Genomic DNA, 26,487 nt, shown 5'->3' with positions numbered 1-26,487 from the left:
GTAGATACATTCATACACTTTATAGATTTATTTCAGTGATCATTTTTATTATGATAGTAAAATAATTTGAAAAATATATTTTTCCTTTCAAATAATTTGAATTATATAGTTAGAAAAGATATGTTTGTAAGATTATTATACCATAAACATTTATGCATCGCTTTTTAGACAAAATGTATATACAATTATATAACAGCAATTAATCCTTTCCAAACTGAATACCAGTTAGTGGTTTATCTACACGGTAAAGTGTGGTACCCAAGTTGAAATATCCCAAGTATTCAATAGTTTCTGGTGTTGTATCAATATGATAATGTCCACCCTCTCCGTGATGGGAAAAGCTGTGGAAATGCTGAACGCGAAGATCTAAATCCTAAAATTACAATTCATATGCGATATAATGTGAAACAATACACATAATAGACTAAATAAGATTTTAGATCATTTATTATCAATATTAAAATGCAGTTTAGATACTTTATCCTGTAACTATAAAACATCTACTTTTATATAACTTTACTTACACTTTCAGAACTGACAAATGTACCAACAGCAATTAGAGGTGTTGACATATTATAGAAGTGTAACCAGTTATTAAGTTGTGCTTCCGTCTTTAATGGAGTTTTTGAGAAGTCTGCCATAACATGCTGTTTAACTTTTCCATCTTTCATTAAAAACGTTCCTCCTAATCCTACAATTGTAAAAATTTAATACAAAAATTTAACTGCATCTATCACAAGTATATTTATTAATAATAGAATTTCTTACCAACAAGATTATTTGGATAATGCAGAGCAATTGCTTTTTGCATAGATGCAATAAAATCATTATTTCCAGTACGTCTTTTAGCATGGACTTTTAAAACTTTACCTGGTTTCCCTTCAATAACAAACAAATTAGCTAATAAAGCAAGTCTTGTTTCAGTATTAGGTAATATTTGAAGCACACAATTTCCATTTGTTGTATCGACAGATGAAATACGAGTTCCATTTTGTACACTGGATGGTGAAACAGTTAAATTCATTATAAGCTAGAAGAAAGTAAATTATTTATTTAGGAAATAATTAAATTGAATATGTAAATTTATAACTAAGAGTTTATTGTAATTGTTATACCTCACAGTTGGAATTTAGATATGGCCATGGACCAGCCCCTGCTCCAACAACAAAAGAATCTTCTTTGTATTGTAAGTGATTCAAAAGTTGTTGGATGTCATATAATTTATTTTTTTGTACAGTAGGAAGAAGAAATGCTGGTCCACCAATTTCTAATAATGTTGGGTTGCCACCTAATCCTAAATATTCAATTTTATATATTAATTTAAAATAATACAAAAGATATTTAATATTTAAAACATTAGTTACCTGGCGCAGCAAGTGTGAAAGGTTCTTTTGTTAAATCTGGGCAATCAACAATTTCTACTTCTACATCCGCGAAATTTTTAATCAATCCTTCTTTTAAGACTATTAAAAAAAATATGTGTATTTATATTACATTACAAAATCTTTTTATAAATAGAGATTATATTTTAGTTAAGAATTACCATCTTTTATTTCATCAAGAGAAGGAACATGTAGGTCTCTTTTTACTATGGTAAGTTCATTGGGATTTAATGTAGTCATAATCGATATATTGATATATAAAATTACCTAAAAGTTTGTTTTTACGATATTAGTATAGATTTGTAATAATTTAAATATAAGTAAAAATATTGTTGAAGTTACCTTTAAATAAGAACTGAATTAGAGAGAGTAAATGAAAGAAACGTAATACATATATAAGATCTTGAATGTAGTTCGTCAAGCGAAACTTGATTTATCTAATCATGTGTTTGAGCACGACCTTTTATTTCATAAGAGTGTAATAAATCAGTTCCTTACATATACATATATATCTTCAATTATAATAATTCCTATACGGAATCTCCGTTATAGAGATATGTAGAACAATTTATAGTTATGTTCAATATAACGTGTATTTCTTAATATGTAAAAATATTGGCGAAAGATTTACTTGATATTGCCACTGTCGAATCAAAAAAATAATTTTTGAAGTTTTTATAAGATTAAAAAGCTTTTATATGTTTTACCAAATTCGGATATTAATGAATTAAACAATTTAAAACAAATAATATAGTAATAAGGCAGAAGTAGATCTATGGAATATTTGTGAAATTTTTTAGAAAATTATATAACTAAATTATATTGAAGATAATAAATATAGGGAAGTTCCATGCAGTCTTGTATTTTTATTGAAGATGAAAATAAGTGCGAGCAAAAAAGATAAATGAAGTTTAAAAAGAAAAAATGTCAAGTACAAAACAGATAAGATAACAAAATTGTCGATTGACGTCAAAAATTTTCGTGTTATAAATTACTTACAGTTTCCTTCAGAGATGGCAACACAATGCAGTTTTATTGGAGTATTGAAATATTCGCGTGTGTCAAACAACGAAATCTAAATAAAAATTCATTAAATGATATTGATATTTGTTTATAAGTTCTCGTATCGATAATTACAATATTATATTTCAAATCAATCCTGCAGTTTATGCACTTTTATGTATACAAATATAAAAATGTGTTACAAACTTCTTAAAATATTTCTATGTACGATGTTCCGATACATATGCTAAGTAAGTCGACTTTTAATAGTTATATTAATAGAATTGGAAGTTTAGGAAAGAGGAGTGCTATATTTTTTTATTTTCTACTACATTACAGGTAAATTGGATTTGCAAGAGAATTTATAATTTAACTTGTGTCAGCCTTATATCGAAGGGATCCGATGTAAAAGTCGGAAAAGAGGGTTGGAACACGTTGGTGTTCGGTAGGGTTGTCGTGGATGCGCATTGGACGTCGAAGGAGTCTATCGTGTATCAGCTAACGTTCCTGGATCACATCGTCAGTATGCGGTCGCGCATTCCATGCGGAAGCACCTGTTTGTTCTTTCGGCTTCTACATCGGCTTTTTAATCTCAAATCACGTCGAATACTTCTCACCGTGTTTACTTATAATTTAATACAATCACTAAATATTTAAAAATCAGCAACAGAAGAAAAAATCATAGACAATATTTATATTCAAAATTCTTGAATTAAGATCGAAGAACAATCGAAAAGAAAAGAGAGGGTGAGAGAAAAAGAAAAGCACCAAAATATTTCGATCAAAAGATCCTTAAATATTATTAAATGCTTAAAAGGAAGATTAGAGAATTAACAGAATAGTTCTGAAAATTATCGATTGTGATCAAAGGAGAGAAAGAATTGTTAGATACAATCGGTGCAACCGAATAACGAACAAAATACAGGGACAAAGTATCGTTGAGCGGGAAAAGGAAGCGAAAACCGAAAGAAAGAGCGAAGGGGACGAGGATAGTTTTAACCACGAGAGAGGAACGTCCTCGTGACTTCAACCACGTGTCTCTCGTGGTCCTCGTTTAAACACGCGTAAGAGCAATTTTCTCTATTGACGTACACCGGTTGTTCGTGGTTGCTCGTACTGATGGACACTCTTGTTTCTTTGCCACGGATCTATTCATGAATAGGAACCGGCATGCGATCTTTTTAAAATCAAATGTCTATTTAATTTTTTTCGTATGTATCTTCCTTCGATGTTAATGTAATCATTTACCCCGTTCACATTCTCCTTTCCCTTTATCACTGTAGCATGCAATTAACCTATGTGTTGTTATATTCTAGCCAGATTCTAAAATTTTGCATGCTGCGGATCAAACTGTACTTCGTTAATGTCTGTGAAATAATTGTTCCTATTTCCTTCTATCTGTTCTTTCTCACAATTCTCGAGTTTCGCAAAATTCTCGCAGCTATAATATTTTTTTAATTGTAATGTAAAACCGCCAGAAATCGGCGATTATTTTGTATTTCTAGATTCAAAGGTCACTTGTTAGTTACTCCGCTTACGAGTCAAATTTCAGATGAATCTGAATTTCTTCCGAGAACAAAATCAAATTTAAGTTGATTATATCGAATTCTATTTACTTTTTCCGATATGATATAAATCACAGGCAAAAAGTTACTTGATATATTTTTCCCGCGAGTCTGCCGAGTTTTCCCTAGTATCAGAATTCTTTCATTAAAAAAGAAAAGAAAAAGAAGAAAAAAAAGAAGGAGAGAAAGGAGGAAGGATAACAATGATTTTCCCCATTAATGGCTCGGGATTCCGTGAAAATGCGTAATATGACGACTATCGATCGAATTGATAGAAATGGAGGAGAATCTTGTGAATCCGAAATGAAAAAAACGATAGCATTTAGTCGTGCACACAAGATAGTGGAGCGCAACGTATGTACGTAAGATTGCAGCTCTTAGATTATTTGTAGTCGTTGCCATTGAGATGGTTTGATAGTAGCCCCTTCCCCGCGTACCTTTATATCGAGACTGAATGGACAGAGAGAGCAGCCTCCTCTATGAGATAATACGCCTGGTTGTACCTAAGTCATTCAGGCCCGAAGTCGGATCCATCGAATCGCGAGAGATCGCGCGAGGTGAGGGTGGACACCGTGGCCCCTGCAGTCATGCTCACCATACAAAACGAGTGAGTATATCGGTTTGCATGCGATTGAGTAACTACACGATACTTTGGCTGCATCGATGCATCTGTGGATATCTTCCGCTATCGTGCTTTCACCTCCTCTAGCTTTTCAGAAATCGCTGCCGTGCCGATGCTTCCTGCTTCGAGCTTTTGATCATGGTTTCAGGGGTCGTCGGTCGATTCGTGACTTTTCAACAGTTACCAAGCTTATGCAGCCGAGGAATAAGCAAATATTCTCTGGCTAAATCGAGAACAGCAGACTTCCCCTTGACGATTTCTTGTCCAAACTTTTCACTCCCGTAATTTCCTTCGTTTCATTTCTATACGCGTCGTCGTCCATGCTTGCTAAACGAATTTACTTTTCACCTATCTAAAAGTTTGGTAGTCCACGTACTTAATATCTAAGCATACGCACTTTATGAAAATTCCACTTGTTAATTTCGGCTCTCCCCTTCCACAGAGGGGAATCTTCTCTTTACACGAAATAAAGCAGCGTCGCCTAGCTCAATGCATTCATCTACTCTTTAAACTTCCTTTCAGCGATGGAAGAATCATACTCGTCTACCTTCTTTGTTGATGGATTTATGGTTTCGTGGTGATTATGCGGTTTAGCGATAGACCTCATAAACCAGTACGTGGAAAGCCTCAGAAGTAACCGATTACGTGGCTTTGCGATTATACGATTTTCGATAAGTTAGTTCCTTCATAACCGGTATATCGAATAACGATATTTCAACCCAGCCATTTACCGATAATCCTACTTTTTTTTACAGGTTCCCATAAAATCTAGCAAATCCTTATTCCAAGTTGTACATCTATTCTGGCCTTTTAATCTCCGTCACTCGACAAATTTCACGTAAATCATGGATCCATTTAGAGTCATTCATATGTTTTGAAGTTTTAGTAGAGCGTAAATCGTTTCGCGAGGTTTCGCTTATAGCGTAACACGACATACGCAATTATAAAGGTGCGGTTCCGAGTAGATACCGTGATGTGGTTCTTCGAGTCGACGTGGATTCCCTTTGCATCGTGTGTAGTAACATGGCAATAAACCACTACAGTAACGGTACATAATCTAATGGTGGGTTGCCTCCTACGACAAGTATGGGACAGGCTTGCACCATGCCTCCCTGCAGTTCATTAATTGCAGCTTGCTCTCTCGACTAGCATGGCGTTATTCCGATCGTCCAAGCGACAACAACAACTAGGGGTTGGAAGGGAAAGCTTCGTTACACGTATCTGCAACATGTCTACATTCTCGAAGGAAACCTGTAGGAGGCTATGAGCTTTCTTTGTTACGGATCCCTTTTATTCTTCCAGTTTCTTCCTCGATGAGGACGTTGATCGACCATCGTCTGATAATAATAATTCATGCGTGGATCGAGTTTCCTCCACTTCGATTCTGCTTTGCACAATGCATGGGAGTCTCTATATTGGAATTCGCCCGAATTCATGAAAGATTCCAAACTATGTTACAGGTTACTATGCAAAATTTATAGTAGAAGCAATCTACGACGAGAGCAGTTCACAAGATTGCTTCCCACATTCTTCCCTCGCTTTATGCGATCGTTTTTCTCTGTTCAACGTACAGTTTGACATATTTTCTTTGAGGCACAGTACCTATTCCTGGCATCGAAGTTTTTGTTCTCCATTAAACATATATCTAATACATGTACAGGTGAATTTGTCTTTCTCCTGCTCTCTTGAGCCTCGTTGCTGTCCTGTGTCAATAAGTGCTTCGCGTGATACCTTCGTATATGTTCGAATTAATACTCAATTCGCTTGCAGTCGTTTGCAGGAATATATATTATTAAGTATTGCTTAAGATGCTGGATAATAGCTCGTCTATAAATTTTTACACCGACGAGTTTTTTGTTAGAAGAAATTTTTACGAAAGAGACAAGTCTGTGACCTTTTCCATGGTCCATCTGACTCGAATCATCCTTATCGTTATTTCCGGAAATTAGAGAAACTGCGGAGAGTGTAATAACAGTATTGTGGATGCTTTCTACCCTTAAAGATTTGATTTCACGGCAGTTAGTTTCATTGTGTGCAAAGTTTAGAGAAAGAAAAGGGTCTTATGGTCTTAAACTTGCTCGGCTGTTGTGAGACTATTACCTTGTATTCAGAGAACAACAGGCAATGCGCGTCAGCGACGATCATTTTGTTCAGGCTGCGGTTTACGGAAGTCAGCTGTAAGCAATGTTTCTCTGTTGCTGTTCTATCGCGCGTTCTTCGATGGTTAAACGTTGTTTCCCGATCCTGCGAATTAATTGAATCGAAAGATGCATCGAACTGGAAAAGCAAACCGGAGGGGGAGAGAAGCTTTAATACGCATCCCGTGTTTTCATACTCAACTATCGTTCGTTTCCTGCGTTTCGCAGCGAAGAAGATAAAAACAGATCGCCGCGATTGCAAGCATTTGGTTGAAGATCAAAAAGGTGGGAGTAGACTTACTAATTTGTGTCTGACGGTATACTTGTGACAATCAGTCTACTATTCAACTGTTCGTTCGATCCTCTCCTTAGACGCTTGATTTTCTTTCATGATGTACAGAGGAAAAACACGTGTATCAAAGGAGTCGCTCGTGCACGCCGATGTCAAAGGCTTCCTTTCTTCTCGAGGCCATCCCCGTTCATTATTCGTTTGCTCGATTATTTAGTTTCCCTAGCGAATTAGGAGGAAACAAAGGTAGCCTGTGGCATTGAAAAGTCATCAAAAGATGCATATATCGTAATCGAGTGTTAAAAGGATACGACACGAACGACATGTATATTTTTATGCATAGGCAAAGAAATAATTTGGAAAAATAAATTGATATAAATTCGTACAGGATAAAACGTCGATATGTGATAGCTGGACAGTCAAAAGCTCGACGGATATAGTGACATTTTGTCAGCCATTAAATTCGTGGCCTCGTATCGAATTATACACGAGCGCAAGAGTAGTGTATAACATTGCACGCGCACGCTGGTGTAGAACTACTCGTAATCTACTCTCACAGGTTAGCTCTTGTGTGTCGTGTAGTTGAGCGTAAATAGTCTTCTTTTAATGTAGTTAAGTGTAAAATAGCTTGCATAGTTTAATTACAATACTTGCCCCGCTTGCAGCGCGTACACGCACGCTCACTTACACAACCATCGTTTCGTGTTCAAAAACGTTTCAATGCGTATATGCATGTTCTGCACCTGTCATTAACCAAGGCGTTATACCATCAACGATGCTCCTTTAGACGAAAAATCGAATATCGTGCGTGACATGGGAAGGCATCACGGTATTTTTAATTAATATTTTTCATTAGTATTGTTCTAATGAAACGCACTATGCTGTCTGTCGTAGTTATTGTATTGTTGTGACCACGATCAAAGTAAATGACTCGCTTTCGGCTAGGAATTCAGGGAAACGGTGAAATTATTTCAGCATGTCACCGCGTAATGGCTCGTGCGTGGCGGAAGTAAGCTCGGTGAGGAGTCTCTCGTCGGACGATGTCTCGGCGACGAAGACGAACCGAAAGAAGTCCTGCTGGGCACGTGCCACGGATCCGGCTCATCGCCGTGGACGACGAATTCAACTGCTACAAATGCTGGTGCTACCATTCATACCGATCCTAGCGTTGATCGTTCAGACAGCTAACACTCTCCATGACATTCTGATCTATCGGCAGGAGGTTTCTGACATTGAAACGCAGGTAATTTAGGGGCTAAATGTTTCTTAAACCAAGTATTTTATTTTCACTGTGGATTAGTTTTCTAAACTTTCGTAATTGCTTTTCAATTCACCTTAAGTTTTTCTAAATTCATCTGAGATTTAAGATCACTTAAATTTATGGATCGGAAAGTAGCATTTTTTAACATTTATTTTTTTCTCGGAATACACATAGTGGTGTAGTATTACGAACGATTAATGGTAATAATCGATCAACGAACTATCCAACAGTGACGAAGGAGTGAGTAAATATGCACCACACCTACGTACTCATTCTTTCAAGCGTGGTCGATGCATTCTACAACCATTTCTTCAATTGTTCCAACAAAAAAGGCATATAAGTCATGATAACGTATCGGTTTGCAAACCCTTTACCTATAATTTACAATGATTTTTAATACCTTTATAGCGGAGTAACTTCTCAAAAATCGATTACACACACTTGTTAAATTGGACACATAAATTGCGTGTCACTGCATGTTGCACGACTGGGGATGACTGTCAACTGTTATTTATCGTGATTCCAAGGATTCCATGCGTTTATCAAAAATGGTCGGAAATATTTTTCGGTGTGGGGTTATCTACACTGAAAAATGTCGGATATACAACTTTTCTGTTTACACGAAAAATACGATATAATTTAGGAAACTTTTATCGTTATTCCCTGGTATTCTATTCACCATACTGTATTGCGCTCCTTTTAAAATGATAAGAGTCCCCTTACTGCAGAGGACGATTATCAAATCGGTATAAACCCTTTTATGGTTGACCTCGATTCTTCATTTTCCGGCTCAGTACCTTCTTTAATACATATTCGTTTTCCTTAATGCCGGCCACGCTTAATTTTAACGAGACTCGTTGCCAGTTCTACAAACATGAAACGTGGCAATATTCAATTTTTGACGTTAATATTTGTTCGATAACGAGTTCAATAATCACGCCATGTATTACATTGGTTGATTACCAATGCTCGTAATCGATACTTGAGTTTCTAATCAATCTATTTTTTAAAGCGATGCTTTCGATTGGCATGTTGTTGATAAATTAAAACGGTGCACAGTAACGAATATTGCGCGTCGGAGCTTGTGTTTCTCTCTCAATATACTGATCGGCGAGAGAACATATCCAGAGGCATGATCGCCTTCTCAGGGGGAATTAAAATGCGTTAATAAGTTTTTTTATGGTACGATCGGTGATAGTGTTCTTCAGGAAAAGATACTTTTCTGTTCCGATTCGTTAGTCGTCAATATCGATCTATCGATTACATACCATCAACGATGATATTTTCTATTGTGATGTAAATAACTAGCAATAACCCATTCTATCATAACACAATACATTGGTCATCAACAAAGGTACATAGGTATTGTTTCATGGTGCATCGAGTTCTTCACAATGGTTCTTCATACAGAACCGTATTGTTACCAGTAAACGATCGATCCACGAAAATGGAATTCCAGTTAATGGAGGAGTCAACAACTCTTTTACTCTTTTATTTCGTCACAACCATAAAAACATATGACGTGCAATTTTTTCGAAACAGACCCGAAAAATTATTTAAACTTCCCTCCCCTTTTTCGAGTTTCGATTCTTGTCTTCCATGAAATCAAAAATCTTGTCAACAGAGAAGCCGATCGTTACATAAGTAATCGATAATGGTTAAGTAAAGATACGATTTTCATTTCATACAATATTATATGCTGACAAATAATTTTCATACAATACCCGTTTTTGTATCGTGAGACTTTAAATATGCGTTTGATGTAGATCGCCATAAAATACTTTTTCATAATTTCGTGATTCTTAGTTCACGTGCCAGTCGATACTATACATAATCTAAATACATGTCCATTAAGATCCACGCCATACGCAATGAACATGTCAATTCCACCCTTAGCTGTCGTCGAAAAAATTTCCATACTAGAATGAAGTAACCTCGCCTGGTTCTTGGATGATCATTATTATAGCGTAGTACTGGAAGAGTTGACGAAGAAGGAGAGTGGTAGATCCGATCGAAATTTATCGAAACGGGGTGTAGTCTCAAGTGCACTGTTCGATCTCGAGTTACTTGTTTGACGAGCACGGTGGCGTGGCATGAGGAAAGGCAGAAAAGAATGAACGCATTCTCCTCCTTGCTTGTCCTCGTCCCTATCTTCATCGTTCCCGGTGTTTGCTGTCGTCCTGCTAAGCGTGTCGAGAGTTTTATACCCGTTCGCGTTGCTGCTCTGCCACGCCCTCCATAATTAAAATCTATAGGAGAACCGAAGACAACGAATTTCATTTGCCTTTTAAAGTCATCGCCCTTTTCTTATACTTTATTGATAAAAATTAGATTGTTTATGATACCACGGAATGATTAAATTTGTTTACGGAGAGATCATTCTTTTTTTTTTTTTTTTTGTATAACAACCTCAATTTCACTTTTAGAAGTGCGTATTATAGAAGAGAGAAGCTTTCAGAATTTTTAATAATTTCGCAACTTTTAATCCACGATGGAGATTATCGTGACGGAGATTCAGTATTCAGTCAATACAGCCGGAGTACATCTGTTGTCGCGATTAATCCTGACGTACTGGCTATAAAACGTTAGTATACCAGACGTGGAAACCTGACATTATTTCGTTCGAATTTCCTCCATTCTCGATGAACGAATGTGTCAATAACATTCTGTACATTATTGAAAACTGTTAGATGGCACTGAAAATGATAAAGATTAAATTAATTTTAGAGACTCATCGACTATTCATTATTATGCATTAATCGAGAAATTCCAACGTCCATTCGTTTTATAATGTTGCTTCTTCGTATCCTGAAATACGAAAAAGAGGCGGTATTTCACCATCATTTTTTGCGACGCTTTATTACGACAGCCGATCTATAATTGTTGAAATGCTGTATGAAACGTAGAAGCGTCGCAAGTATAACAGAAGGCCATTTAGGTACTTAGAAGTTCGAGTGACCAGACAATGTGTACCTAAGAGGTATTCACTCGCTCTATTCTGTCCACTTTGTCCTTCCCTTATGATTAGTTTCATCTCCTTCCGGAAGTTTCACGAGCTGGGCGGCAACACTGACTAATAACTGACAAGGCATTGGTCTTCATGCATTTTGATATTTTAATTGTTCAGCGATATAGGTACAGTAATACACCATGTAATAATTTTTAAGAGGATATTTGGTCCTCGATGTTGTCACGTGTTTGCAACTTTTTCTAATAATTTGTATATTTTTTATTCTTTTCTTGTCAAACGTTGATTGATTATGGTTCCTAACTTTTTACAGGTAACAATCGCCACAGACTTAGGGAAGGTTGTCACGCGAATGCAGCTCGAAAGATCTGAGGTTGCATTCTTTATTTACACTAATGGCAGCACTCTAAGGTATATTATGCAACCTGTTGTTAAGCTTTCTCTTGAATCAATATCAAAGATATACGATTTGAATTTGTATCGCAAAGTATCATACGAAATGCATTAGATTCGTACACGATGCTGTACAATCGTTTTACTGTTCACCAGAAGCCTTTAAGATCGCTTGATCTTCCGGTATACGTGACTCAGTGACAAAAGCTATTTGTCCAAAGAGGAGGAACCCTTTAACGTACAGGCCAATGAAAACAGATGAGCAAGCAAGATATCCTCTAATCAAGGCACCACAGACGCGAAACACTTTTCTTAGCTTTTCGAGAAAACAGTCGCTCCACAGAATGCGAAAACAGTCTTCGACCTAAATAGTTTCCAATCGAAATAAAGATTCACGCCAGAGCAATTATAACGAGTACAGAAATCACATGAGATTAATCTAAACGATTTTCTAAATCTTAATTTGCTTTCGATTTGTACTTATTGGTATTCGTAAATTCAAGGTTTCAGCGATTAGAGTCGCATGATCGGTGAAACGTGACATATTGACCTGACCCTTCCGCTTCGATTCTTTGATAGAACTGAGGGAGACTCTGTAAAATATTAACGAAATTTCCCTGGTAAAAATAATTCCATAATCCTTCAGGAACGTCTCGGCTTTGTGAATGGCAACGCGAACTAAAACAAATAAATAACCACAGCCTCTCCGCCAATTTATCGACGCAGTACTAATACGCCATGGTCTCTTGCGTCTGTTGAAGGTCGAACTTGACGCAGAGGTTCGCCATAACCGATCAGGCTCTTCATAACATGACTACGTGGCCCCTGGTCTCGGTACCGAGGGATGAGAGCAAGACGCAAACCTATGACGTGGTCAGCAAAGAGGCCTTCCAAGCACGCCTCGAGGATTTCAGGTAAGGAATCGATTAGCAAGTACTCGATACCAGCCCTCTTTACTCCAGACAGAATCCACGTGCATCACTAATGACGTCAGAAGATCCGTTATGTGTCTAATGGCTTTTACCTGAATTACCATAACTTCCTTGACGTAATCGATTAAACAATAACGATTTTCTTCATCCTTGGCTTCAACGTCTCTTTTGGCAACCACTGCTAAATTAAGCTGTTGGAAATTTAAAGCGGAGGATCTGATTTAGTCATTCGCGATGTGTCAAAGGGGAAGATTATTTTAAAGCTGATAGCAAGATAAAAAGGAATTAATGGGAGTATACTCGTGCATTTTTGACGTTAGTCTTTATCTTAGCAACATATGATTATATGGAAAGTTACAGTGCAATCCTCTATTCCCTCCGGTCTCCGTTCCGACACTTGTTGAATTTCCATTCAACCTCGAAGTGGACAATTTTCCTCTTCCGCGTACTTCTCCTTACAGTTCGATAATATAAGAACTTCCTTTTTCGATATCCGATCAATCCAGTATTTTGCTTTTAACGCTCGTAAATTTTCATTTCTATTATAATCTACGATATATGCAACAATAATTAGTACTCATTAGCAAAAATAGAATTGAAGAAATCTTAATAATATTAATAATTTAGACGTGATACATCAAACATGATGCGATAAAAATAGCGATATTTTAACGTTAATATCGCGTGTATACACATAAAAGAAGAAAAAATGTTGATACATCAAACGATACGAAATTTCACCAATCGATCATATTTCTCCTGTTCGTGTCGCATAGAATATTAGGGTACTAAAATTATTATACACCTACAAATACAGCATGTGATATTACAATAGTAGATATTACTCGATCATCTAATTAGAAGGGGAGAGCCAAAAGGTGCGGCAAAGATAATCCACATGGTGTGGAACGTATGGTAAAACGGTGTATGCTTTTATAATAGCACCGTCGTGTCGCATTTGTCTTGGTATATCGATCGATTATAAAAATACGTAACCAGGATCCAGTTTTTCCAAGACCGAGTCTAAGACGAGCGATCGCTACATCTCAACGAAAAAAGCAAATAAGCATTCCATTATCGAAAATTTATTAACTTTCGTTTTCTTCGAACTATCGCGTCATCGATATCTATGTTAAGGTTGCCAAGATACAAAAATAAGATTACATCTCATTGCTTCCCAACGGAAACACGATGAAATGACATTAATATGCGAATACAAGAATATTTACAGAAGACATGTTTTTCATTCTGTCGAACTGAAAACGACGGGAGGCTCCGTTACTGGGTACCCGATAAATCGATAAAAGCCCAAGAGTCAAAGTATCCGTTATGAATAATTTCCATTCGTAGTTCCCAAAATTGATTTGTTATACAAGGCATGAAAACTCGTGAAATTTGAATAAAGATTGATCTACGATATCTTCTTACAAAATATCGAGAAGAAATTAAGGAAAGGATTAGATTTAGAGCCTTAGTAATAACACATTACTAATCTATCCCACGAACGATACTAATTAAGGGCGTCATATTTCTCGTATAAATTATGTAGGACGACGTGTTAATGTAGTGGAAATTTCCCATTCTACGTGACCGCAGATGTACATTGTTCTCATGTAACAATTTTCGAAGCTCGTTAATAACCGACAAATATTATATCAACTTTTATTTATTTCATTTTCCATCTACCTTCATTGTACAAACAATTTCTATTACAAATTTTTGTCGAATATTTAAAAAAAATGCACTTTTCGACATTTTGTATAAAAAATTCTCTAGGACCCAAAAAAGTGTTTCAATTAAGGAACAAGCTAATCGAAGAATATGAAGGATTTTGATTTCTTGCAATACCAAAACGGTTTCTAGGCATCTAGAAATCGGATTCTAGGCATTCTTGTATAGGAAATTCTCCATTGATCGACTCGAGGGTTTGTGGTTTTCGCGTTGGCTATTACACGAACATATGTCAGATAATAGAACGCATTTCTGTCAGCGGGAGCACCGGTAACAAGCCGCTAACAATCCTTTTCTTTTGCCAGCGAAGATATTATGTGGCTGACAAAGATGACGAGGAGGAAAAGGATCCGTGTTAACTCGATTTCATCGAAGACAAAATGACACAGTTCGATTCTCGATGTTCTATTAATCTTCGGCCTGTCGATCCATCATTTGTTAACCGAATTAATTAGGATAGCTCTTTAAGTGATTATTTTCAATGTACTAACTAGCTTCTATCGTTATGGCTAGTCTCATTTCGACTAATTAGCGACCTAATGACATTTGTTTCGTACTGCATCCATGCAATGGAGGCTGCAATATGTAATTGAACTATCGACAACTTCTGAAACAACAAATAGTCGCGTAATTTGCAGTGATTGTTAAATGCTGTTGGATATTAATCAAGGAAAGTGCGTCAACTGAAAAATTCTTGCTAATCATAAATATTAGAACCCGTACTTGTTTCATTTATTGGAAAACTCAAACAAATTGTACTTTATTTAGTACCTCACATTATCTAAAGGGTAATGATCCTTTTAGGAGTTGAAACAGATGGCTAAATCTAAATTCTCAAAATCTTGATCTGCACCACCATACCTATAACAGGCGGTCTAAGTACTCACTCGATTTTAGAATACTAATGTTTAAGGAATTTTAAGGTTTGTACCCCGTATAGTGGACGTTCGCGTCTCATTAAAATGTCAAATGAGAATAACACACAAGTACGGAGCTGTAATAAATTCGCTCAAAGAAATCGTACGTCATTTTTCCTCTTTCGCTCCTCGGCCTTCTCTGTCGAACTACCTTTATGAGCAATGGATGAGGTTGTCACACATGAGCGCGTGACCGCCCATTTGGAGCAGTAGACAATATTTTTAGACCCCTCTGCCCACCTCCCTCTTTCCACTTCTCCTCTGCTTTCTCTTTGCCGTTCTATGACTATCATGTCTCTGACTAAAAGCCCACTTCGATACAACGAATACCTCCACTATCTGTCGACTCGATTCAACTTTCCTCTGCCACGTATCTCTCCTTAACAAGAATCTCTGTTCAGAGTTCCATTCCCATTTGTTACTCATGATCGTTGTACATTCTGCTATGTGTAATGAATTGAGGGAAAAGTAGGGAATTCTATGAAAGAGAAAGTATAGTCCAGCAATAAAAGAATTCGGAAAATCGATACAACCCCTATTTGTTAGATTTCATCCTTAAAGCGTCTATAAGAAACAATGGATACACACCATCATTCAATTTCTGACCTATGGATAGTGGGAGTTAGCCGAGTCTGAGTACAAAGTTTTGTTCATTTCTCAGGCAGAAGATAAGTTCAGAAGAGAGCAGCATTACCGAAGTGATGGCGTGGTATACGAGCGTGAACGCGGCGATGTTAGACCATCTGACTAATCAGATCAAAGAGACGGATAATAGTGGAGTTTGGAGGTAAAGAAAAAATGTTATCGTTGACATTATCGTAAAACACACCGAGCACGTGTACGTTACATACACATTTCTCGTAAAATATCAATATTATTACATTTCCTTAGCAACATGAAACAGAAAGTATAAGGGGAGGGTAGATAACTTCAGGATTGAGTTAAGTAAATCAATTTTTCAGTTAACAGAAAGAAAGTTTATAAAAGTGGGATAGAGAGTTATAAAGTGCATCGAGTTTCTCGAAGCTTTTCAAAAATAAAAATCAATTTTAAAGTTTGTAACATAGTAAAATTTGTCTTTTTTACTTTTTATATATGTATATATATTGACGATTTAAGAATTACGTAAAAAATATTTGGATTCGTGCAATAGGACATATCTCGGCATTTCAGGTATCTGATTGCTTTTAAAAATTTGCTGAGGAGTATTGAGAGCTTGGGTATTTCTTCCGTGTACGGAATCAATTACTTTGGACGTGGAACCCTTGTGGGGGACAATTACGTCAGCTACGTTCGCCACGATATTCTTGGACGTGATCTCCTCTCTGGATCTCTCACATACGTGCCTTCTCTTAAACATTTTTACGCAGAACTCACCAACTCGATGTCAGACTATGGGAGAATTAAATCTAGGTATGCAACGACCATATTAAGAAAACTATTTAAAAGAGCAAAAAAAAAGAGAGAGAGAGGGGAAGAGGCTTTTTAAGTCTAGGCAAACTTTCGACTTGTCGAACAGCTAGTAAAGACTTTCAAAATATAAGCGTAACTTCTATAATAGAATGAATGAGTGAAAAGTTGGAGCGTCGGCGTATAAAATGCATGAAATAAGGGAGAAAGGTTTGTTTGGAAAACATACATTACAGACGAGATGAAATCCTCCAGAACCAGAAGAGGAAACCGAGTGTTGATGATGCTATCGCTTATTTCGACTCAATGGCTACTTATGTGGATGAGCTGCGTAAACTTCAACGAGAATTACGTCACATGATCCGGTAAATCTTTATAAGACTAATGGAAAAATATAGTTCTTATATGATAACTTGAATAGTGTAATTGTAATTGAACAGGAATTATGTGAATTCAACTTTACAAGATGCGAGTAACAAAGAAGTTGCTGGGATAGCTATAGTCGTGCTAGTGTTGGTCGTTTCTCCTATCATTATAATACTAGTACGTAATGCGGTTGCGACGATACAAGTAAGTAAATACACATATGTACCTGATATAGTATTTATATAATTGATTCCTTTCATAATTGTAATGTAATTAGGTTTGAACTTCAATTTATTTATCTGCTTGTAACGTTTGGAAATATTCAATCTTCCAAGCGAAAGAAGTATTTTATTGGCTGCAGTATCGACAATTTCAATTAAGCGATGTGTACTTCTGTTCCTTTCAATCGAATACCGATACAACGGTATAATTCTTTTACTTCGCAATATAGCAAGATAATGAAATTAAAGACTTTCATCACCGCTTGATCTCATTTTTTTTAATCCTCACCGCCATTAACGATTCTAATGGGTGATAAACCGATTCTGTATGCGTTGGTAATTAGATGTTTCGTTGGAATATTTTAGATGTACGCAGCCAATTTAGCGCAAAAGGCTCGGGAACTGAAGCAGGAAAAAGGGAAGAGTGACACGTTGCTTTTTCAAATGTTGCCTCCTAGCGTCGCACAGCAATTGAAGCAAACTCAACAGGTAATTAACAATTGCGTTTGAAAAATATTACGTTGTTGATATACAAACGTTTCCTTTATTCCACAGGTTCCAGCGGAATATTACGAAGCAGTAACCGTATACTTCAGCGATATTGTTGGGTTCACAGAAATAGCTGCGGAGAATACTCCTTTAGAGGTAAAATTCTTTCCTACCATGTATAAAATTATCCTCGATTTATCTGTATTTTAAATTATTACGCTTTTCCAGGTTGTCACCTTTCTAAATTCGATCTACAAGTTATTCGATGCGCGTATCGAATGTTACGACGTATACAAAGTTGAAACTATTGGCGATTCATATATGGTCGCCTCTGGCTTGCCTGTTAGAAATGGTGAAATCCTTTCCTGCACAATTTTGTTGTTTAAATCCTACTTATTATAATATAACAAAAAAATTTATGATACGAAATTTTAAAGGGGACAAACACGTATCTGAAATAGCGACAATGGCCCTCGATCTTCTAGCAGCTTCATCGGTATTTCAAGTACCAAAGCGGCCCGGTGAACGTCTTCAAATACGAAGCGGTGTTCATACAGGACCCGTAGTTGCTGGAATCGTGGGAAGCAAAATGCCCCGTTATTGTCTCTTCGGGGATACTGTGAATACGGCCAGTCGTATGGAATCAACTGGAGAAGGTATCTCATCAAGTTCCTTATTTTCTTTTTGGTATTAAACACATATTTTTCTACAGCTTAATGTTAATTTTCATTTGTTTTATACGAAGCGCTACGAATACATATTAGCCTAGAAATGAAGAAAGCTTTGGATGCGGTAGGAGGTTTCAAAATCGCACATCGCGGTTTGGTAGATGTCAAGGTAGATATTTTATGTAAAATTTATAATCGGACAACGCCTTTGAATGAAATTAATTTCGTAGGGGAAGGGATTAATGGATACGTACTGGCTGGAATGCAAAGACGGCGGAATCGCACGGGCAGCGGAATTAGATCTGCCCTCGTTCTTCGAAGATGTGCGACCAGTTTTCATACGTCGTTTACGCGAAGAAGGTACCCTTTGATGTGAACCGTATTCCCGACGGGACCTCTGGTACCTGAACCGACCACCTACTCCTTACATCCGTCTTTCGCAACCCAACCTTATCGACCACTTAAAGAAACCCACTCAAGGTCGTAAGAACCGACTGTCTCATCCGAATCTTCATATTACTCCCGTGAAGCCACCACCGCCTCAATCGCAGTCCAGTATCGAGTCTCAGGACTCCGTGACATACGAAGGAACTCAATCAACGACACCTTGTCCACCGAGTTATTCTCCTGCGAGTCAACGAAGTCGTTATTCCCAACCGAATCTACCCACTCTCCTGATATCCCACGACAAAAGATCCGGAGGTTCGGCCGACCGCCGTATAAGAATGTCTCAACCTACGTTGAACTTGAGCTTCAGCGGAATCAATTTTGTCGGGATGAATCGTAGTTCTAGATTATCTTACACAAGTCTTAAAGCAGCTTCCGGGGATAATAGTATTAATGAAGAAGAGAGATTATCAGCACGAAGCGCGCCATTCGGCGGAGGAAGCTCGAGAGGAAGCTTAACGATGGATCAAGGTACCTCGAGATTGTCTCAACCGGACGTAACAAGGTTTATCTTACGTCAGGATGTACCAGGGAAACGAGATCGCCTTTCTCAATCCACTTTAGTTATTGGTGATTACCACCCTGGTCGTGGTCAACAGAGATTATCTCAACCTTGCCTAAGTACAGGGAAAGATCTCAACTTACCCACGATGGTTTTCCATTCTCCCTCTCCACCGCCTACCAAGCATAAAAGATTTTCTCCTGCCATACACGCTAGCCAGAGGGATCGTCTGTCGCAGTTGGATATTGGTGCTAAATATAGGAACTTCAAGGAATCGGCTGTGACGAAATTTAATCGAGATAGATTCTCAATACCGGAACTAGAGACGCAAAACGATCTTAGGTTAATAGCAGGCACGCCAAAGCAAAGATTTAGCTTGGACAGTCAACTGACACGTAATCAAGATGTGACTCGGTCCAGACTATTACCGATAGCTAGTTCACCTATCAGTGAACACCAGCAACCTAAAATCGACGAACAAGTAGGAATTCCTGGAGGTAAACTTAAAAGCCCCGCTAGAGAAGGCCTTGGAAGTGTACTCGTGGCAAGCACAACTCCGATCCTACCACCAAGCGAAAGACAATTATTATCAGCCGAATTAAATAAAATAACTTCGACACCACCAGCTACAACACAACAGAAGAGTCAGACAACGCTTAGGACAAGCAAACTTCACAGATCAGTCTCACCGATTCCTAACAGGGAAAGGATGTCGGTGCCCGAAATAAGGAATTCGAGTTTGCGTCGATTGCTTGATCCACCAACAAGGCAAAGACATAGTATTACAGGCAGTCTGAGGCAGAGTATAATTTCTCCGATCAAACCTCTCGACTTTGGCAGAAAGTCACCGAAACATTTATTCGAGGAGGCTCTGGAAAGATTTCGGAAGGATGAGAAAGAAGAAAATCGGAAGAACGAAATTTCAAATTCGGAAGCTCTTATCGATATTGTTGATGAACCTAAACATATTCAGAAACATTACTCGTACACGTACGAAACAGATGACAATTCCTCGATACTTGGAAAGATAAGCATGTCCGCGATACCGAAGAAGAAGTATTTAGAAAGTAATTTTGATGAAAACGAACAGGTAATCACTACGGTGATAGAAACAGACGTACCAATGATTATAGCCAACCCAAAGTACGTGAAGAAATCGTCTTACTCGAGCGAGACCCCGAAGTGGATTAAAAAGTATTTAGAAAGCGAAAGTCCAAAAGTAGGAAGAAAGACGACGAGCAACAAAGAAAAATCTAATAGAAGAAATAGTCGAAGGAAAAGCTCTTTGGAATCGGTGGAAGGCGAGAAAATTACAGATAAAGTTCGTTCGAAGTCGGTGAGTAGCGGTGAAAGGAGTCCAATGCTGAAGAACACCGGCATACAGTCCGAATTGAAGAACATGAAGAACACGTACGTGAGAATTCTCCCCTCGAATAAAATTCAAGAGAACAGGTATGAGGTAAAGGTAGATAACAACTGGATCGATGGAAATATTCAGGGACTGTATGGCGATGAATGCGACGATACGGATTCCGATGATTCCACGTCCATTTAAATTGAACTAACGATACTAATCATAACGATAGAATAAATAAAACAAGAAAATTTTATCCAACTAATCTATGACATTTATAAATTGATGCAGTGAGAGATTAACAAAAATTTCGTATTCTGTACTTAAACCATTCAAACGGTATCAATTTTATGAAAATTAATATTTTCAGTAGTTACCAATCAAAGACCATTTTAATAGGTAACAGTTTGATTAGCCTAAAGCACACTTTGAGAACGAAATAACGAAAACTGACATGCCGATCTCAAATATTTTCTCATATTGTTATTTACACCATGAACTAATAATTGTGACCGATAGAAGTCAACTAGAAAAAAATTTATATTTATGAAGACAACTTTTGGATCTCTATGTATTATTTTCATTTGAATCAGAGTGTTGTTTCTATCCGAATAAAATTAAGATAACTTGTAAATACTTGAATTATATTCAGTCATGCTTACTACAAAATGCATAGCTAACAAATTTTAGAGGAATTCCAAACACCGGTTTCTATTTTATTTTCGTTATTCATAATTCGTGTCTAAAATATAAAAGTTTTTAACGCTTACTGCTGTGAATGAAAAGTCAATGAAGATATATTCTAGCTACTGTTAGCACGTCAAATACATAAACAGTATAAAATGTACATTTTCTCGTCAATATACCACCGATATTAAATTCCCACGATTTTACAGTATGAGTGTTGGAAAATTTATATTTTCTTTTTTTTCTATACTAGTCAGCAATGAGATTCACGTGTGAATGCCATCTCAAATTCCTATTAAATTTCAACCTTATAAAAATAATCCAAATGGCTCGTTCTTCGCATGAACGTTACATTATATATTGATATGTACTGCAATGTTATGATATTATAACGGTAAAACGTAATCGATGTAATGTTATAATATCGTAAACTCGGAATGAATGTAATATTGCGGTCATGAATGTGAAAGTTAGTTACTGTTTATCGTAAACATAAAATGTTAGTTCTTTATGTATGTCATTTAGTATATAATTAAAAATGTTATACCAAAGATGTAACCAAAGTGAAAAGTATATAAAATGTATTTAATTTTTAACAAATATGAGTTCGGCATATCTCATATTTTCAGAAAGGAAGATGAATGAAATTCATAAATTATAAAATATTTCATCATATTCTTGCTAAAACGCATATATTATTATAAAAATTCCTGTACGTACATCAAGTGGCATTTTATAATCTCTTCCCAAAACTTGAACATACATGCAAGAAATTTTATCTGAACAATGCAATAAATATGCATGGCGTGTATTGTAGAACATAAAATACCCTAAATTTACATATTCATATTATTTTGAATACAGAGTGCCTAAATTTTGATAATTATATTATGATTATTCAATTCTTTTTTCATTATTGAAAAAACGTATACATACATTTAAATCTAGTCCCTTATAAGAAATACGTCATTTTCGTACTCTGTACTTGATAAAAAAAATGACTACATCGTGAAAACGTACATAGATTGCGGTTTCAAATACAAAAAAGCGCCATCAGATAACAACTTTGTTATGAAGGCGATGTTCCTTTAGGCATGGCATAGAACAGAAACGATTGGAATTATACTCAAAAGGTACTTGACCTGCCATATTCACACCACATTGAAAGCATCGTGAAATTACGGTGCACCCTTGGTTTAAAATACGTTGCTCTGCAGCCAAAGCTCTCTGTGATAGAAACATTTAACGATTTAATTTATTAGTACTAAATAGCTGTACAATTAATCTTTAAAAATGCGTACCTTTTCCCTGTCACTAAGACTAAGATATCTTTGCTTTCTATCTTCTTCTTGTTTTTTAAGTTCAAATTCTTTTCTCTTCAATTTATCTTTCTCCCGTTTTATTTTTCTTTGTTGTTTCTTTTTTTCTAATTCCTCTTGTTCTATTTCATCAGTAAGTGGGCCAGGTATTTGAGACTTCATAACAAACACATATTATTTTATACGTAATAATAACATCTTAATAAATGAAAGATAGAGAAATATATAGTAAATACTTTGTTATAATTGAACTTGTCAGGATAAGCGCCCATAAATCTTCTAAAAGTATTTCTGGTTTCCTTATCATTTGCCGCAGCATATGGTGTTTGTAGCTTCTTATTTTTATTGCAAGGATCTGATCCAATTTCCAGTAATTGCCTAAAATAGGTAAACTTGAAAAAATTTTGTAAAACAAAACAATAGTTACATCAGCATACTAATTTCTAACTACTAACATACCATACTAATTTCAAGTGTCCACCCAAAGCTGCTACATGTAACATCGTATTACCATCTTCATTAACATCATTTACTAATTTCTTCACATCATCTTTGTTTACAATTGAATTAATATCTACAGTTACGTTCTCTTGATTTTGTTCTTCCAACTCCACAAACTTTTTTACTTGAATTACGAGATCATTAATTACAGATGATAATAATTCACCATCGCCTAATTTACATGCAGACCATAATTTAACTTTAGCATTGGTTAAAGTTTCGTTCAGTACGCATTCTAAAAATGCAAGTATTTTTATTTATGTAAAAAGATATGATCATTAAAAGAACATAATATATATACATGTATTCACCATCTTTTTTCGTCTTTTTCTTCTGACGACGAGCTTTTTTATTCTTCATATATCTTGGCACAGTATTTTGAAAGGCGAGCAAATTTTCATTAAATTCTACTTCCAATTCTTGTTCAATTAATGAAACATTCATTGGAATATTAGAAGTTCCTGTTTGATCCAATTCTGATTCCGAAGATGATTGTGCTAACCTAGCAATGATATCTGTAATACGAGATCAAATGAAAATTCAATTAATTATTTCATTGTATCTCATATTCAAAATATTTTAATTTTCGTACCGGGTAAAGGGCGACATGGACTTTTTCTTGGTTTTGCTCTATCTATATGAGATCGAGAATTCTTATGTTGTCTTTCGGGAGATGCTTGAGCGGGAATTTTATTCTTATCGCTATCTTGTGGATTACGTGCATTATTGGTAGCATTAGAATCATAATTTACATTTTCTATTTTCTCCGGAATTTCGCTAGGTACATCAACTTTTGAAACTTTTTTTCTAAGAGGTTGACGTGGTGAAATAGGAAAAGAATCTGTAAAATCAGATGCAGAGCCTGTAACATACACCATTAGTAAGATAAATATGAATGTATTTTAATATTTGAAACATAATATCAAAATCATACCATAAATTTCCATGGAACTTAAAATATCATACACTCTTTTAACTTCACTATATGTTGCTCTACGAGTAGGAAAAGGTAGTGGCCTCAATCTTAAGTCATTCTTATCTAAAGGTGGATTTTTTCCTCCAAATAATACAGTACGATTATATGGACCAACTGCTCTATATAAAATTAGAGAGGAATTACTGATATGAGATGACCATGATTCAAGTATATCTTGCACATGCTGAAAATAAATAGTTAGTGAATATGATGAAAATAGTCCCTATCTAAATTTAGTAACTATATACCTGAAGGAGAGATGCTTCATTATAACGACGTAAACTAGCTCCAGCACTCTTTGGATGATTAGCTGTTGTACGTGAACTTTGAGCAAAGCCCTGTTTTGCGCGTACTGTATAAGAATGAAATGTTTTGTGCACAATAGGTTCCCCATCTAAAGCAGGTAGATACTTCTTTATAATTCCGGTATATAAAATATTTCTTTATACATTAAAATTAATACCTTGAAACACAGCTGCAGCAAAATGACCTCCACCAATCATGATAACAGTCCATGTTGTTTTTCTCCCACTGTCCAGTGCCTGAGCAATCATCTCATTGTCTACCTCTGGAATTTCCTAAAATGTAATTGCATCTCTCCTGATCTGGCAAGTATAGACACGCCAAGTGATTCTAACAAAGTAGATCAAATTACAGAATAATATCATAGACAAGCATGTCTACTACTATAAATGAACAGACCTTCTTGTTGTGAAGTAAGCATCTATATATACTAAATATATTTCCATCATCATTCTCAAAAAAAACTTTTGAATGACGATTTGCAGTGACTAATAAAGCCTCAACTTTTTTCTCTTTGATAATGTCATCACAATATTCTGTATCAGAACTATCAGAAACTGACTCTATATTTTTTCCTTTTTTCTCAATTTTCTTATTTTTAATGGAGATTTTATTTTCACAATGACCACTTCCTGTTTCTGAGGCATATGTCTCATCTTCATTTTCGGATTCTACATCACTTCCAGATAAACTCGAAACATTGCCTACAATGTTAACAACGATATGTTTTTCATAGTATATATTAAGTATACAAAAAAACTAAGTTCTTTGGTAATACCTTCGTCAGCTAAAAGATTAAATTTATCTTCATTAATAGGTTTTAATCCATTCAAACGCTGTTTTAAATTATACCGGTGCCAATCTAACTTATAATGCAGTCTTTGTTGTGCTTTGTCTTCAAATATAGTATTACAAAATGAACAACTTAAGGAATCAGATACAACTAAATCATCAAGTTGACTTATTATTCTCTCACTTCCTGAAACTAATATAATAGTGCTTTTAACTTCACTTCATAAATTCGTCTATTATATTATCAATAATATCATTCTTAATCGTAGAAAGAAAATGCTTTAACCTTAGAAACATATGGTTTCTATATATTTGAAAATTCTGAAATATCAATCAACTTGAATGACGTAATTAAACAGTGAATAAACAAAATAGTTAAAGTGATTAATAAATATCCTTAGCTTTAAAAAATATAAGTAAAAATTGTAATAGTAAGTATTCACATACAAACATAAATTCGTATCAAATAGCATTTAAATAAAAATAGATATATATCCTAAGCTTAATTACCAGATGACGATCGCGATTGCATACATTGTGCAACTTTAATACCCTTTGTGATTCTGTTAAAGTCTTCCTGGTTATATATTTTAAATATTTGATGATCCATTATCTACGTTATCTTAACTTCTAATCAAAGTCGATATAAGCCTGAAAAAATGAAGCACAATCGCCGATAAAGTAAAGAAAAAGATGTAATAAACTTCAATTTGAAACAAAAAATGATAAGAAAATTTCTGATTACCCAATAACGTAATAGGAGAACCACAACGTTCTACACTGGTTCCACTCACGGTCACATAAACCGTGGTTCTACTATCTTTTTTACGTATATTATATGTATAGTTTACTCACGATAATTAGACGTCAAGATTGAACTATGCAGTTTGATACCCGATGTCACTCACTAATTAGTTACACTTATGTTAATGTCACTAACTTTTTCATTCAAAAAGAAAATAGTTTGATTGAAGTAAAATTCTAATATTATAAATAGCATATATACTTTCAAATTTAAATACTAATCACACTGTATAGTAACCTATTTTAATTCAGTCATGATAGGTAGAAGATTACATCATCAAATATATTATCTCTTGTACATATGTTGTAATCAATGTAGTGTTTAAATAACTGCAGAAAATCTAAAAATGTAATTGAAAAATATTAGTTATTAAATATAGATGGATTTTATTACAATTTGAATAATATCACTGTAACACAAGTATAGAACAGAGGCTTTAGAGGCCCT

The 26,487-nt window shown here is 35.6% G+C and overlaps 4 protein-coding genes across 8 annotated transcripts; 2 read left to right on the top strand and 2 right to left on the bottom strand.

The window, feature by feature from the left end:
* Positions 1–5: 5 nt before the first annotated feature.
* On the bottom strand, positions 6–7,157 carry LOC132912809 (ester hydrolase C11orf54 homolog). 2 transcript variants are annotated; one of them, XM_060970574.1, is made up of 7 exons: positions 6,672–7,157; positions 1,544–1,649; positions 1,365–1,463; positions 1,116–1,294; positions 769–1,030; positions 525–691; positions 6–373 (listed from the first exon to the last, which is right to left on the bottom strand). In XM_060970574.1, the coding sequence occupies exons 1-7, from the start codon at positions 6,714–6,716 to the stop codon at positions 200–202; spliced, it is 1,032 nt and encodes a 343-aa protein (XP_060826557.1). In that variant the 5' UTR covers positions 6,717–7,157; the 3' UTR covers positions 6–199. The 2 variants fall into 2 exon arrangements, with proteins under 2 accessions (XP_060826557.1, XP_060826558.1); XM_060970575.1 differs by lacking the exon at positions 6,672–7,157 and adding an exon at positions 1,725–2,172.
* On the top strand, positions 2,652–18,725 carry LOC132912783 (receptor-type guanylate cyclase daf-11). 4 transcript variants are annotated; one of them, XM_060970510.1, is made up of 14 exons: positions 2,652–3,448; positions 4,342–4,556; positions 11,541–11,638; positions 12,382–12,534; positions 15,862–15,987; positions 16,374–16,613; positions 16,847–16,975; positions 17,051–17,180; positions 17,564–17,686; positions 17,753–17,842; positions 17,915–18,038; positions 18,124–18,342; positions 18,432–18,523; positions 18,585–18,725. In XM_060970510.1, exons 2-14 carry the CDS (start codon positions 4,404–4,406, stop codon positions 18,723–18,725), a joined length of 1,818 nt encoding a protein of 605 aa, XP_060826493.1. In that variant the 5' UTR covers positions 2,652–3,448; positions 4,342–4,403. The 4 variants fall into 4 exon arrangements, with proteins under 4 accessions (XP_060826493.1, XP_060826492.1, XP_060826494.1 ...); XM_060970509.1 differs by lacking the exon at positions 4,342–4,556 and adding an exon at positions 7,974–8,241 and having other exon boundaries at positions 2,662–3,448; XM_060970508.1 differs by lacking the exon at positions 2,652–3,448 and adding an exon at positions 7,974–8,241 and having other exon boundaries at positions 4,415–4,556.
* Positions 18,726–19,079: 354 nt separating this feature from the next.
* On the top strand, positions 19,080–21,944 carry LOC132912788 (uncharacterized). Its single transcript, XM_060970520.1, has one exon. It carries the CDS (start codon positions 19,080–19,082, stop codon positions 20,856–20,858), a length of 1,779 nt encoding a protein of 592 aa, XP_060826503.1. The 3' UTR covers positions 20,859–21,944.
* A 75-nt stretch (positions 21,945–22,019) lies between these two features.
* Positions 22,020–26,471, bottom strand: LOC132912774 (tRNA endonuclease ANKZF1-like). Its single transcript, XM_060970496.1, has 13 exons — positions 25,981–26,471; positions 25,746–25,886; positions 25,222–25,428; positions 24,843–25,147; positions 24,604–24,718; positions 24,389–24,534; positions 24,099–24,324; positions 23,757–24,026; positions 23,476–23,679; positions 23,123–23,399; positions 22,900–23,041; positions 22,646–22,819; positions 22,020–22,571 (listed from the first exon to the last, which is right to left on the bottom strand). Exons 2-13 carry the CDS (start codon positions 25,843–25,845, stop codon positions 22,398–22,400), a joined length of 2,340 nt encoding a protein of 779 aa, XP_060826479.1. The 5' UTR covers positions 25,846–25,886; positions 25,981–26,471; the 3' UTR covers positions 22,020–22,397.
* Between the last annotated feature and the right edge of the window lie 16 nt (positions 26,472–26,487).

This window comes from Bombus pascuorum, chromosome 12 (assembly GCF_905332965.1).
Source record: "Bombus pascuorum chromosome 12, iyBomPasc1.1, whole genome shotgun sequence".
NCBI classification, from domain to species: Eukaryota; Metazoa; Arthropoda; class Insecta; order Hymenoptera; family Apidae; genus Bombus; species Bombus pascuorum.
Note: the sequence above shows the minus strand (reverse complement) of the source record. Positions and strands in the feature narration are given on the sequence as shown.

Excerpts from the sequence above, each read along its gene's own strand:
- LOC132912783 (XM_060970508.1), top strand. The coding sequence starts at position 4,537 with ATGCTCACCATACAAAACGA. Across the intron at positions 12,535-15,861 it reads GCACGCCTCGAGGATTTCAG|GCAGAAGATAAGTTCAGAAG; the intron begins GTAAGGAATCGA and ends TTCATTTCTCAG. Across the intron at positions 18,039-18,123 it reads TGGCTTGCCTGTTAGAAATG|GGGACAAACACGTATCTGAA; the intron begins GTGAAATCCTTT and ends GAAATTTTAAAG.
- LOC132912809 (XM_060970574.1), bottom strand. The coding sequence starts at position 6,716 with ATGATCGTCGCTGACGCGCATTGCCTGTTGTTCTCTGAATACAAG. Across the intron at positions 1,464-1,543 it reads TCTTGATGAAATAAAAGATG|TCTTAAAAGAAGGATTGATT; the intron begins GTAATTCTTAAC and ends TTTTTTTAATAG. Across the intron at positions 1,295-1,364 it reads TTTCACACTTGCTGCGCCAG|GATTAGGTGGCAACCCAACA; the intron begins GTAACTAATGTT and ends TTGAATATTTAG.
- LOC132912788 (XM_060970520.1), top strand. The coding sequence starts at position 19,080 with ATGTCTCAACCTACGTTGAACTTGAGCTTCAGCGGAATCAATTTTGTC.
- LOC132912774 (XM_060970496.1), bottom strand. The coding sequence starts at position 25,845 with ATGGATCATCAAATATTTAAAATATATAACCAGGAAGACTTTAACAGA. Across the intron at positions 24,535-24,603 it reads TGCTGCAGCTGTGTTTCAAG|ATGGGGAACCTATTGTGCAC; the intron begins GTATTAATTTTA and ends TACCTGCTTTAG. Across the intron at positions 23,680-23,756 it reads TCCATGTCGCCCTTTACCCG|ATATCATTGCTAGGTTAGCA; the intron begins GTACGAAAATTA and ends CTCGTATTACAG.